A 14,549-nucleotide genomic window follows, 5' to 3' on the forward strand; every position below is an offset into this window, starting at 1 on the left:
TTTTTTAAATAAGAGAGATATATCAAGTCTTGTATTCTGTGTATCTTCATGTGGCATCATAGCCACACATGAGGTAATCAAAACATATTGTTTAATATAAACAACTAATTTCTGTGCATTTATTAGCTGCCTTAATAATTCATGGGTATATTAAATATTCAGCGTTCACTTATCTAGTTATTCTTTTAAAGTTCTTGGTGTTACCATACAAATGAAAACTGGGAAAATTAATTGAACTAATCTTGGATAACCAATTTTGAAAACGTCACAAAAGCACCTACAACCAATCACTAACTTTCCAAACTCCTTGGAATTTTGTTTCACCCATGTGTTATTCCCAAAATAAATGGAAAAATCAGTAAACACTTCATCTGTCTGAAGTATTGATTCTGTTATTTTTCATTTTCAATAATTCAGTTTTATAAAATAAACGAACAATGCATATTTTTTACTGGCGTTTATTTTGGTAGGTAAAAAAAAACTAATCCAAATACATATTACGTAGGTATATACAATGTGACATAATACTGACCACCAATTGAGCTAAACAGTGTTAAGATAAAAAGTTTTAAATTAAGCAATAATAATTTCAAAACATTAAAGATTTGTAAAACTGTAAAACATAATATTGTTGGCCTAACTTGTAAAAACTCATAAATCCCAAACTTACTTTTGTTCAGGGGAGAGTATAAACAGTTTTTACTTCAGTAGCGAAATTTTTGCACTGCGAATGCTAACGGAGAAGTTTTTGGCAAAAAGTCAAAAACTATTCTGCGCATTTGTCGATTTGCAAAAAGCGTATGATAAAGTAGATATAATGAAATTGTGGGGCGTGTTGGAAAAGTATGGAGTAGACAATAAACTTATACGTGCAGTATCGTCTCTCTATGAGGAGAGTTCTGCGTGTATAAGAGTTAATGGGGGATTTACATCTTGGTTTGCGATCTTTATATATTTAAAAAAAAATGTAGTGTCACTATTCTTATAAAAGTGCAATTTTATAGTCCCAAGAAGTAATTTTATTGCCAGGAGTTACATAAATTATTCTAGGACAGTACAACTAAAAGTGAAAAAATTATTACAAATTATGAATTTGATCATTATTTACAAATACAAAAAAAATATAGACAATATAAGAAAATCACTTATGGCACGATTCTGAATAAAAAGACTATCTTATGAATATATTTTTACAATTGTATTATTTTTATTTCACACATATCACATGAAGATAACATATGGCTATATAGCAATGAAGGAATATTTGACTACCTACAAAAATAACCCCTTTTGAACATAGCACAAATTACAAACAAGTAAAGAAAAACATTGCGTAAAATAATGTACATGGTTGACAACTGTAAAACATATTGTATTTACCCTTTAAAGCTTTTCAAATTTATTTTAACATAATGTGTGTACTTCGGTAAACGAAAAGTATAAATATTTTTAAGTATTTGATTATACTGTAAAACAAATCATAGTGGATAAAATATGTATTATTTAAAAAAAATAACACATTTTAATGAAAATAATGAACAAGTAAAAAGGGGTAATAATTGCATTAGTTATTTAAATATAAATGAGGAGGTCAGCGCAGAAATGACGTAACCCACAAACATTTAGAACTGAGATAATTGCATTCACTGATTTACCATGTATGTAGCCCTGTGACACACTGGTAATGGTGTAAGCAGTGCCATTTATTAATGGATGGGAAAAAGTGGGTCCAATCACTTTTTATAAAATTCATGATTATGGACCCTTTGCAATTTGTGACTGCCTTAAATAAAGTAATGCATGAGTATGCATATTATACGTACGTAAAAGTATTGCTGAGAGGGGACCACTGGTTAAACCTGAGGATGTAAGATCGCTCGCCTCCTACATAAGGACGCGGAGATTTAGCAATATGAGAACACTCGCCCTCCACTCGGTAGCCAGGCTCTCTTAAGATTGATTAAGATCCTGGGCTTGGAGGTTGAGAACTAATTTACGAGGAACCGTCACAAGAGATCTACATAGGTCGCAGTGACGTCAGGAGCTTATATAACACTGACCTCACTTTTCAGAATAAGAATATTTAATAATAAATATGTAATTATAAATTAAGTGATGCATGCTTAAGAGTATTGCTAAATATAAAATATCGGTCTACTGTGTCAACATGTTTTTAAAAAGGAGTATTATGCAGATAAATATTATGAGTTTTCACAATAAAATTGCACATAAAGAAAAATAATTATGAAACATAATTATCATATAATATAAGAATATAAAATACATTTTCACAAATAAACAATGTTGTTAACTTAAAAACTGTTTATAAAAAAAATAACGTTATATTCAAACTGTCAATGATCTAAAAATAAACTGAAATGTAAGTAGATCCTTCTTAAAATTAGTCTAATAAAAGCATGAACATAAATAAGTCAAAATAAAACAAATATTTTTATTTTTATGTTGATAATTCAATATGAAGTACTGGGGTAACACCAATAAAAAGTCATGCTTTAATAATCACCGTATCAAAAGAAATTAAGCAAATATTATATATCATAAAATACAACAAAAATTCTACTTCATTATGAAATTTAAAATTTGTATTTCATATAATTAGGGTTCAAGTCATTCTCTACACCAACTTTTATCATTTTTTTTCCAAAGAACAGCGTGTTTACATTTGTATATTCTTTTTTTATTAAAACAGTGCTAATAAAAATGTGTGTTTTTATTGATGCCAATAAAATATATAGAGTATTTACAACATGATATTAGGTAGAAACAAGATGATTGTGTTTTCTGTAGTGTTGTTTTAACTTCATTCAATAAGGAATTTTATAGCTACCCATTAGATAGGACATAAGAGTGACATCAAGCGTAAAAATTAAAGGCATTAAAAAAAATAAAATGTCTCATCATAGTTTTCTTTCCACACCTAACGGTGTATAGAGAACTGCATTGACTCACCAATTGCAGCGAGGTAAGATGATCAGTCTTACACTTTAGGTCCAGGGACTAACAAAACTAATTAAAATATATCATAATTATGTCTTATAAAATCTATTTTTTGAATCATGATGGTCCATTTTTAATTTTATTTGCAGTTTTAGCATTGTCAGTCACTTGGGATGTGCAATCACACCACGGAGTCCTCTGTGGGTCACATTTTAACTTCACATTAACTACGGTTACTGGGACACTATCTATGGTGAGATTTCGCCTGCCAATGACTTGGTAAGCAACATTATGCAGACCAGTTTCTCGGTCTCTCTTCCTCGTAGCTTCTCTTTGGTTGTAACACTTAACTGTGTCCCTCTTTCGGTGAGCCTTATCATGAATATGGCTTAAAAAAGAAAAATACATCGTAAGAATGTTATTTAAGTACCAGGGTACGTATTCTGATGGGAATTTCAAATTTATCTTAAATTTTATCTACAAAGTAAAATTAAGTTTTCTGTATGAAAAATATAATATATTTACATTTTTTTTTCTAAACATGTTCAATAATCGGTAACCGACGAAGGTACTATGAATTTTTATACAAATATATACACTTTCGTACATAAATGTTGATATTAGTTACCGTCTCAGTATATACCGATAAAGATAGCCGTTCATAATCGCAGCCCTGATCTTGTAAACGTCATATTTCAGTCTACTTAACCCTTATTTTGGCAGAACAAAAAAATTTTTTTTTGCACATTTGATGGTTGAAAAGGCTTCAGGATCCAAACATTATTTTGTTTATTACTTTTTTGTATTAATCAAAGTTTATTATGAATTGTGATAATGCTATAAATTTCAATCATGTTTTAGTTCATGAGGAAAAATGAGATCATATGTATCCTATAGGATACATTGCCAAGAAAAGGGTTTATATTCAAATTCGTTTGAAAATGCCCTAATATAATAAGGTGAAAAAATTGATAGATTAAAAAAAAAAAGTACTAAAATCATTGTTTGATTTTATTCCGCCTTTATTCATAATTTTCACCAGGGACAATAAAATCCGGTCACTAGTGAAAATGATAAATAAAAGTGGAATTAAACTCAGTATGTATTTTTACTATTGTAATTAAAATCCAGTCGCACTAAGAAATGTCAGTAGACAAATGATAGAATAAGGGTGGTATTACCATCCTTATTCTACTACTATGCTCAGGCGTAACTTTATACCAGGATTATAAGTAAGGACCCTCAATCTACTATGTCGTGTGGTAATTACTACAACTATAGTCCTTAAAATGTAACATGATTAGAATGACAGTTGTCAGAAAAAGTGATGACATAACTTTGTAGTAACGTCAATGGAGCTATTTATATTGACACACGAAAAATCATTTGTATATGGCGTGTTAATTTTTTTTTTAATACAATGCTTGAAACATAAATCAACTTTTATATATAAAATTAGCTTTAAAACTAAAATAAACCTAATTATTAACGACTTGTCTTTGACCCGTCTCCAATGACCCGTCTTTGTCGTATTGTTAACTCAAGACAAGATCTGGACTTTTTTGGTTTGAGTTTACAACGATTTAACCGAGCACTAAATAAATAGTCCAGATCTTGTCTCGATGTCCCTTATGTTTGTCAAGGCTTCTTTTATTTTTTTTAATGTTTTAAACTATTCTTTTGTTGTAATATTTAAACTCTATAAATTGTATACATGGACAATGTCCGTTAATAAAAAAATAAATAAAAACGACGTTCTTACAAGGTTACATCATCTTGCAAAAACGTTAGAGATGGGACAATTTGATCTGTGTAAATTGATCGAATAAAAAAATAATGAAAAAAGTAGAAATGTCTCATTTTTTGGTGAATAATTGTGTTAAACATACTAAAATAGGCTTGTTTTTGCGTTTTTTATATCAATTTTCGGAAACAGAGTTTCATGATTGCATGAAATAACTGATAAAATCGATTTGATCAGTGATCAGTAATTTCCCATCACTAATGAAATTAGTTTGACAGCTGTCAATCTAATCAAGCTATATTTTAAGGACTAAAGGTAACTTCGAAATCAGCACTTTTTAGTTACCCACTAAAAACACATTTTTGTATCTTTCTCCATGAATGCTACAAATAGGTAAATAGTGATTAATTTCAATCATATGACGATGATTTGAATGCACAACTGTTTAAAAAATGCATTTTCAGTGGGAAACCTCAATTGCTGATTTTGAAGATACCTAGTTGCAGTAATTACCCAGCGATATGTAATTGTTTTTTTGCAGTAAATATATGCACAAATATGCCATTAGTTCAATACATACCTAAATGTGTTGGTTGTATCTGTAAGAATATTTACAGGCCTTGTAACATTTAACTTGGCTTCTTTCAGCCTGACGTAAAACTCGTCGTCTTCTAAACCCCAGCCCCAATACTTGTTAGACATTCCATCGACCATCTCGTAGTGCTCCCGTTTCACTAGTAAAATACCGCCAACAAACGTGGGATAGTGATAACGGGGATGCAAATCCGGACTGGCGACGTGAAATGGCCCAAACTCCGGGTAATTGTAGGATAGCTCGTTATTCATCGGCAACAGATCCACATCGTGCATCGCGATATAATCAAAATCCGCCTTGCTTTCCATGAAACCGATATTTATCAACGAGGCTCTGTTGAATCTATACTGATCCACCTGATTAATTACGAATATGTGGTGGTCGATGTTTTGAAGTGATAGGAATTTGTCCATGTGCGGTGCGAATTCTAATAGTTCCTCGAATCGGTCTCGGAATGGAACGATAACAGCGAGCTTGTGTTTTTTCCATTTGTGATCTTTAAGGATCTTTTTAAAAGATTTCACTTCCGATGTCTTTTCGTCAACAGTGCATATGCAGCCATCTGAAAAATCTAAATTTCAGGTACTTATACATAAAATATTAATTTATTAAAAATCTTTTTTTAAGGAAGGACTTTTTTATTTTATTAAGGGAATAACCCGCTAAGCCTCTATTTTGAGGCTTGTCAGCAGGTGGGATAGAGAGGATATGGAAGGAGGTAGTGAAAAATACACCACAATACCCGGAGCAATTGAGAAAAAATTATTTCTTGGATATTTTTCTTGCAACTGGCGGGAATTGAACCCGCGACGCCAGTTTCACAGTTGGCCGTCTAACCAACTGCGCCACGGCGCCTGTCATGATTAGTCTTCAGTAATGTGCTTATAATTTACATTTTTTAGACTCTTCGATAAATTTATAACAATTCAAACAACTCATACTTTATTCATAAATTGAGATGAAAAACATATATACAATTGTTATAGTTTGGGTATCTAATCATAAAACTATGATCCAAAGTTGTAAAAACTAAATGCAGACATATTATGCGCAGAATGTAAGGCAATAGTCATCAATATTACTACATAAGGGGGTTATATATGGGTATAACTAAATATCAATTTGATCATAAGACGGGGCTAAATTTAGCAATATCTATTAAACCAGTATTACCTGATGTTAGTGGCAGGACTGCCACTAAACATGTTACTGCAAAAGAAGTTGTGATACAAACAATAAAAACCGTGGACAATCTTATTTTATAACCCATTGCATTGCTGATTGTGGTTGGTTTATTGCCGAAAAACTAAACATAAGAACACTTAAATATATTCATATCTAAATTTTAACTGTTGAACGGAACTAAAATATTACATTTATTGAAAGATATTCGCGAAAATTACAGATTTTAAGGGTTATTGGTGATTGTTATTTATGACATCTGACATTTGACGACATTTCTTTCTTCTTTTTATTTTGACTTGACATGTTCATTATTGCCAGTGTTAAAAAAAAACTTACATAATTGCGGACCTACGTAATTTAGTTAGGAAAAATCCCAATTATCACTTATTTTTTTCACTGGCAATACCTTCAACGGCTTTGTATTTTAGTTTTAAATCCTGAAATTGTCAAAAATCGTAATTTCGCAGTTATAAAAGTTGAAGTTTATTCAAAACACCATAGTTTTATTTCCTTTTGTGCGAAAATATCGTGAGTAATGTAGTAGGTAACTGTTATTATCCAAAATCAATCCGATATTCAATATGGCTAGCTTAAACCAGAAGGTTTTATTAATAACCAAGCTTCATAGGGCGCTTCATCGGAATGTTTACCTCCTTGGATTACACTATCCCATGAGTAAAGATTTACTTAACTATTTCAAAGAATCTATGTTTGAGAAGCCCAATGGTGCAGCTTTTCACCATTTATCGTTTTACTTAATGTCCATAATTGATCCAAAATGTGTTGCATCTTCATCGTCGTGGGCAATGTTTGAAATTAAGATGGAAGCTAAATATCGCGTTGAATTTTTGAAATTTGTACATACAGTCTCCAACGAACACCCTGGGCATCTTTCCCACATAGTAGCATCTTGGATTGTGAATGCTGGGGGTGTGAAAGTGACCAAACTCATGTTTGAACTATCACAAGTTGCCCTGAAGCTCCACATTCAACGCAAGAATACAAAAATGCACAATTTAAATATAAACGAAATGGATCTCGAAGAAATCGCCACAAAACAAAAAGAATTGCGAGAGAAACTTGTAAATAGAGTTACATGGTGGCATACAACTTCAATTAACATGAAAAATATTGCTGAAATTTACCAAAGAAATTTGCCAAATGTTGAAAAAGTCAGGTCGGAAAAACAGAAGCTTTTGAACGGTGTTATGGAAAAGATTATTTCTGCTGTTGGGCCTGAAAACGTTGGCGTCGTCAAAGATTTATCAGATGTTTTTTCAACATCGGAATTCATGCAAAATTGGTATTCCTTCATTAACTGTAGAATTACAAGCACAGATAATCATTGGAAAGAAACTTCAACAAATATCCTCAGTGCTGCGAGAAAATGTAAAAACAGAAGTGAACAGCTCGTGGAAATGCACACAAACCATTTTAGTGATAAATTTTCTTTGCAATATGATAAATCTAAGGATAAGTTTGAAGTTCCTGCTGAATTTGAAAATGGATTGTCCATATCACAGAATGCCATATTGAAAAGCAATGTTCAAAATGACGTTTTGTATTTTCCAAATCTTTTAAAATCATACTGTATCATTATTTCCAATTGTTTAAAAAGTTTTGCACCCAGTGATTCAACTGCTTATTTACAAAACGCATTGGATGAAAAGAAAACTCTTGTCATGTTTATTAAGCAACAATCTAAAGAGCTGATTACAGAAGCTTCTAAATTTCACAACCAGTTAAAGGTAAGACTATGAATACTTGCTAAGTTTATTTTACATGTATTAAGTACCTACGTATAACTTTTCTTACTATCAGTACTAATTATAATTTATTTAAAGTTAAACCAATGATATATGTTAGTGATGCAACGGTAGTGTCATAACAGAAGCAAAAACGTAAACAGATATAGAGAGTTAATTTTAGCGGAAGTAGAAACGGATACGGAAGTGTAAATACTATGAAAAAAAATACATTAAAAAAAAACAATTTTTAATGAAATTAATATTCAAAATTAAGTAGGGGTAAGTTGTATATTATGAAAAGTAGTAAAGCCACTTTTACACCTAACAATCTGTTCCGGTGTTCTTCATATGTAAGACCAGTTCCGCTACATAATTACTCACTGGCGACACTGCTGGAAGGAGCTGATAAGTATTGGCGCACTAATGGCAAAAGATTAGTATATTTGTATGAATTTAATTTCCGCCACATAAGGGGATCCTCATGTAAAGGCAATCATTTATCTTTTTTGTTCTCCTGAAGTTGTGACTGTGTCTCCAAAAATAGATTGTCATTCTCGTTATTTGTAATTGAGTCTTGTTGGTCTTCATTAATACTTAACATGGATTCTAACATTTGTAAAGATGAATTCATCCTTTATGATGATGTAGGTTGAACTTCATTCTCAATATGAGATCGGCACATAGTTTACATCTGGCCGTTAGATTGTCTATTTCAACAAAATCGTTCCAAACATGACTTATTTTTGGTTTCATAATTGCACTTACGTTACACACACTGCACAAATTAATTACTAAAACAAACAAGAACAGAAAATATTAACAACTTACACTCATGTCACGGCGTATAGTGAAGTAAAAAAATGTATGTAAACCGCTTTGCGCCGAAAGCACGCGCCCTATGCGCTCGGGGTTGGCTGGAAAGCCTGGAACACTCTTGCTGCGCGTAAAGTTCTGTTCAAACTTCCGTTATAAAAGTTGCGGAAACAAACAGAAACGGACGTCAAAAACCACGCAGAACTTCCGCAGTTGCGGAAGCAGAAGCAGAGGTCTATTACATCACTCATCTATGCATTTATTTGTAAAGTTCTCTTAAGCAAATTTCTTTTTATTATTTTTATCCGCACCGTATTGATAGTTTGTTCACAAAGACAGGAGCCAGATAAGCAGACAGACGAGCAGACAATTACAAACGCTATCGTTATGGGTATATATTGAGACGGTATAATTCTATGCTCTCGGACGCTCTACCGACATATTTTCAGTAATATGTGGCTATCGATAGAAATGGTAATATTTATTTTTCATAGTGGTCACATTTTTTCGTAAGTGTTGCCGTTGCACCTTACGGCTCATGCACATGTTATCTCAAACATCAAATGATCTGACGCATATGCTGTAACTACTTTGAATTTTCAAATCTTAACCGCTGCATGGTTCGGCCAACGGTCTTAACTCCCTGCTCGGTGTTAAATTAAAATGTATATATTTCTCATTCGTATTTCAAATATGCTACTGTGATTAAAAGGACCCACCTCAAAACGATTAAAACTTAAAATAAATCGCAATTAAGTAAATCAGAGTGCTCGCTTGAACAAGATTTTTATCATTTCCGGTGTGTAGATGTGTACCAAAATGCGAAGTTGCAGGGTTGACAGTGTATCTTCGTAATTGCTAGGAAGAATTTATCTTCAACTATGCCGCCAAAGTGAAAGTATGGCTTCCATATCGTCAAACGAGTCAATCACACAACAGAAGAAAGTACTACAGCAATATTACAAATCTTTATGTAAAATAGCAACAATTCAATCAAAAATGCCTCGTATTTGTTTTATAAAATTTAATATTATTTGATATTAGAACCATGCCTTATTGATGACATATTTTTTTTTCATTTCAGGATGCAATGGATGTAGAACAGTATACTTGCTCGAGTATAGAGTCTCCTTCCGGAGTATATGATGTATTTAATATTCCATCTCTGAATCTCCAGACGAAATCTGAAGAGGACGTATCAGACTACTGGTGTAACTGCATGGAAAAGTTCAAATTAGCCGAGTTCAAACATCCGTACAAAGGCAATAACATCCCCTACATAATGCAGCAGGAGAACGTCCAACAACTGACCACCCAATTCAACAAAACCGTATTAGACGATACAAGAATATCATGCAAAGAATCAGTGCTCAAGGTGAATAAAAAGCCAGATTATATGAGGAATATTGAAGAACTAAAGAGAAACATGGAAATAATATACGATGTAGGAAACAAAACTACTTTAAACCCACTCAATGTGACAACGATGAGTCGGTTTGGCACAGAAAGAAAACCAGCCCCGATTCCGTCAAAATACATCAGAAGTTTGCTAACAACAACCAAGAAAAAGTCTACAACCGCTCCCAAACAACCAAAGTTAAAGCTCAATGATTGCTCCTTCCGCAAGACTTGGGGTAATTTATTTAACGAGAGTACGAATGATGCGTCCATTTTGCACAAAGCGCAATCGTCTCCAAATTTATATGTAAAAGAGTCTAGTGAAAATAAGAAACGAAGAGAGAGAATCGACCGCCCGGTGTCTGTCAACTTACACGAACGAATATCAGGCATAAAAGAAATCGATTACTCTAGTTTCTTGTCAGAATTAGGTTCCACTCCTAATCTATCAAGCTCCTCTCAAAAAGAAAACATCCCGAGTAATAACCAATTAGTTCTGACGGATACTGTTTCAAGTATAAATAAAATCGAGATAGGTGACAGTGATTTCAAAAAACCCACCTACACACCGCCAAATCAAAAAATCCCGAGCCCCAATCGAAGGAAATCAATAGACTCTCTTATCGATACTTACAAAAAATTCAAACAGTCACGCGGTATCGGAGCTTCTGAGAAAAAAAATGCTGAACCCAGTAAAGACACTGGAGATTCTTTTTTAGAGAGACTTGACATCGGCGATAGTAAGAATTCATCTAAATCTATACCCAGAAAAGATGACTCGCATTTTTTATCATCGGTCCCAGATCTTCTTAGTCCCAGTATAGACTTTCAAATTAGAAATAATGCCGACAAGAATTAATGCATGGCAATTATTGCGATTGAATATCGAACCGTAATGAAGCTGCATTCTCATAAGAGCTATAATTTTAAAATATTCTTAACCTGCCCAAATAATTCCACAGCAATGTTTCTCCCATGCTGTATCCTTTTCGCTAATTCCATACATACATTGCAGACAAAAATTCCTTGGTCATCAGATAACCCATTAGAATTAGTATCACAATGCCGAACACAGTAATACATGCAATGTACAGTTTGGAATATAAACCTATACATCTTTAAATATTAATAATTTTTGTACAAAGTATCAATTGATTGTATCAAAATTACTAACTTTGGAGTTTTATCAAAAAATATTAACACAAATATTAATGTGCTATCTATAAATGTGCTATGCGTGTATTATGTTTAGCATTATCGATGACATATAATTAAATAAGCACCTCACAAGCGCTATGTCAATGGTATTTCTATTCGTTGGTAATTGACTTCCCTGCCTTCGTACGCTAATGGACTTTCCGTGTGATCAGAAAATGTTTCAATTGCTCTGCAACTAAAGAACAAAACATATATGAGGCTAAAACAATGATGGCGTTATCCATTTTTTTTTCGATTTTATTAATGTGCAATAAATATTTTATTCAGGACTTTTACCCAGACTGCAATGATAATTGATTATTGTTGCTAGAAGTTCTAAATCTGTAAATTAATGACTTACATAAAATTTTGATGGATGATGCCATTTTTGTTCTTCAATGTTGGATACTGCCGGGTTAACGCTGGTTTTTTTTTTAGGCAAAACAAGTAAAACTTAGAATGAAAATACTGAATTATATTGAAAGGAGAGTGAGTGCTGGAAACTGGGTGAACACATATTATGTAGATATTTATAAAGTTGTATGGAGAGGTTCGTGTATAATTGAGGTGTTAAGATACTTTTAATATTAATATTTGTAAATACGAGTATATAGATATTTTTCATTGACCAAAATTCAATTCCAAATTGTTATACATAGTCAAGTAAGATTAAGATGCTATTTATGTCAATTGAAATGTTTTAATATCTAAAAAATATATTCAGCTTAATGGGACTGAGGAACAGTTTATAGGAAACCGTCTTTCAATAATTTTTATTGCTGGTATAGAAAATAAAGAGTTTTTTTTTTATGTATCTTCAATGGCCTTTATGGCTTAACACGGGCACAGCCTAAAAAGCCATCAGAAGTTAGTGAATGTATAAAGAAATACATATATGTAATTCGAAACAAATAAATAAATGTGAAATTAAGTCTTCTGTGCTTCTAAATGAAATATACAGTAATTTTATTTTTGTTTGATACATACTTTGCATGAAAAATATATTACGCACATATTCCCAAAATTAGTTTTAAATAAAATTTATAAATAAAAAAGATTTTAAGACTGAATTAAAATTAATTTAACTTATTGTGCTGCAATATTCTGGATTAGAAGCTTTTTATGTATCATGTTACCCACTGGTATATAACCATTAGCCTACTTACTAATGGTTTTTTTAGCTTTATTTTATAAGTAAATAAATATTTTTCATAAAATTATTTTAATTATTGTGTTATTAAACTTTGAAATTCATGACTTATGTTTTAAAATGAAAATATTTAATAAATATCGTCTGTATACTGGTAAACACTCCAAAACAGTTATACTCCAAACTTTTTAATGTGCGGCCTGAAACACTTATCAGGAACATGATTTTTTTAAATCTTGTATTCTAAGATTGGAAATCCGCAAACAATCATCGCTCGCTGCAAACTGACTGGAATTGACGCCAGCTGGACTTGCCTACACTTCCCAAGCCTCGTGCTTAACTCGGATATTGTACTTGTAACTTTTTTTTATTTATTTAGTGCCTGTTGTTTCAAATTGCTTAAACGAGTTTAAAAGGGAAACTCTTAGTCTAAAATAGTAAAAAAAATATCTTGAAACTACCTTAGTTCCTTCAGATTGTTTCAGTGAATGAGATTTCAAATAAAAATATCTAGTAAATGGAATTCATGGTTTTCACCAGAAAACAGAAAAAAATATATAAAAAACTAGTGGTTTAATAAACACGATTAACTAAACCTCGGATGATTAAGAGACTTTTATCAGTTGATAAAGCTAAAAAATGACAGAACTGGATTTATAACTTGTTTTCTCAAATTTTGTCATTCAGAGGGTTTTACCAGTGTACTGACGATATAAAATATGCATATTTTCATCTGATGATGGACCCCAAACTTGTGTCAAAATTGGAAACAAACTTGTCTGTGTTCTAAAAAATATATTTATAATATTGAATATTTACTGTGTCACTCCAAAAAGTTGAATGATTAGTTTAAAATGGAATGTTTTGATTATTTGGGGTGGACTCATTTTATTTTTTGAACTGTTTTTTCTGGATTTTACAATTATTTGATTCAAACTTCCTTGATCTATGTATAGAAATCAGTGTGTGCATCACATTATATTATATGGTATTATTCCTATGTTTGAATACAGAATTAATTGATTTTAAAATGTATAGCAAGTAATTATATGTATTAGGTAATTTAATAAATTATGTAAATAAAATGTTTTGATAAAGCCAAATTGTTTAATTCTATTGAATTTTCAAGCCAGATTATTTGTTCTCTTGGTAACTCATTCGAATCCACGATGACAAGAATAATTTTTACACAGACTTATATATATGATTATAAATAGGAACACAAGTTGCAGTGTTGTCTTGATTTTCAATCATGTATGGGTTAGATGATCAGTATTTCTAAAATAATCCATAAAACAATTTTAATGTGGAAAATCACATTAAACATACTGTTTCTCATTTATCTAGTAATTGTTGCCAGAACAACATCTGTGATAACCAACCCCTCATGCCTCACCATACTACAAAATCACACCATTTTTAAACTTCATTAAATCTTCAAATCGGTTATAATTTTTTGTACATGTAATCTGTGCACTTATCTGTTACCATCTTTTTTGGTGAGAAATCTTTATAAAAAGTTTACAATTAGTAGGCACTTGCTTATATAAAGAAAAACATAAATAGGTTGGTAAGGTAGAGGAGCACGGGACACTTTTAAACCTCCGATAAAATCAAAAGGGCCATTCATAGCCTTCAAAGTAATGGTTTCGGTTTTCCATTTCATAGCCTATTTAATAAGATACTATTTATTTCTCAAGGGAAAATGATCCACTGTGACCCAGAAGTGGGCCACAGTGGATGAACCTTAAAGTTACAGCA

The 14,549-nt window shown here is 31.8% G+C and overlaps 2 protein-coding genes across 3 annotated transcripts; one reads left to right on the forward strand and one right to left on the reverse strand.

Moving 5' to 3' along the window:
• Positions 1–2,449: 2,449 nt before the first annotated feature.
• On the reverse strand, positions 2,450–6,792 carry beta4GalT7 (beta-1,4-galactosyltransferase 7). 2 transcript variants are annotated; one of them, XM_088232127.1, is made up of 3 exons: positions 6,471–6,792; positions 5,283–5,859; positions 2,450–3,346 (listed from the first exon to the last, which is right to left on the reverse strand). In XM_088232127.1, exons 1-3 carry the CDS (start codon positions 6,565–6,567, stop codon positions 3,076–3,078), a joined length of 945 nt encoding a protein of 314 aa, XP_088088253.1. In that variant the 5' UTR covers positions 6,568–6,792; the 3' UTR covers positions 2,450–3,075. The 2 variants fall into 2 exon arrangements, with proteins under 2 accessions (XP_088088253.1, XP_088088252.1); XM_088232126.1 differs by having other exon boundaries at positions 5,283–5,868; positions 6,471–6,780.
• Positions 6,793–6,925: 133 nt separating this feature from the next.
• Positions 6,926–11,437, forward strand: dgt6 (dim gamma-tubulin 6). The gene is made up of 2 exons (XM_088232114.1): positions 6,926–8,230; positions 10,128–11,437. The coding sequence occupies exons 1-2, from the start codon at positions 7,064–7,066 to the stop codon at positions 11,298–11,300; spliced, it is 2,340 nt and encodes a 779-aa protein (XP_088088240.1). The 5' UTR covers positions 6,926–7,063; the 3' UTR covers positions 11,301–11,437.
• The last annotated feature ends 3,112 nt before the right edge of the window (positions 11,438–14,549 follow it).

This window comes from Micrasema longulum, unplaced genomic scaffold (genome assembly GCF_059751315.1).
Source record: "Micrasema longulum isolate JH-2025_06_02 unplaced genomic scaffold, ASM5975131v1 h1tg000949l, whole genome shotgun sequence".
In the NCBI taxonomy this organism is placed as follows: Eukaryota; Metazoa; Arthropoda; class Insecta; order Trichoptera; family Brachycentridae; genus Micrasema; species Micrasema longulum.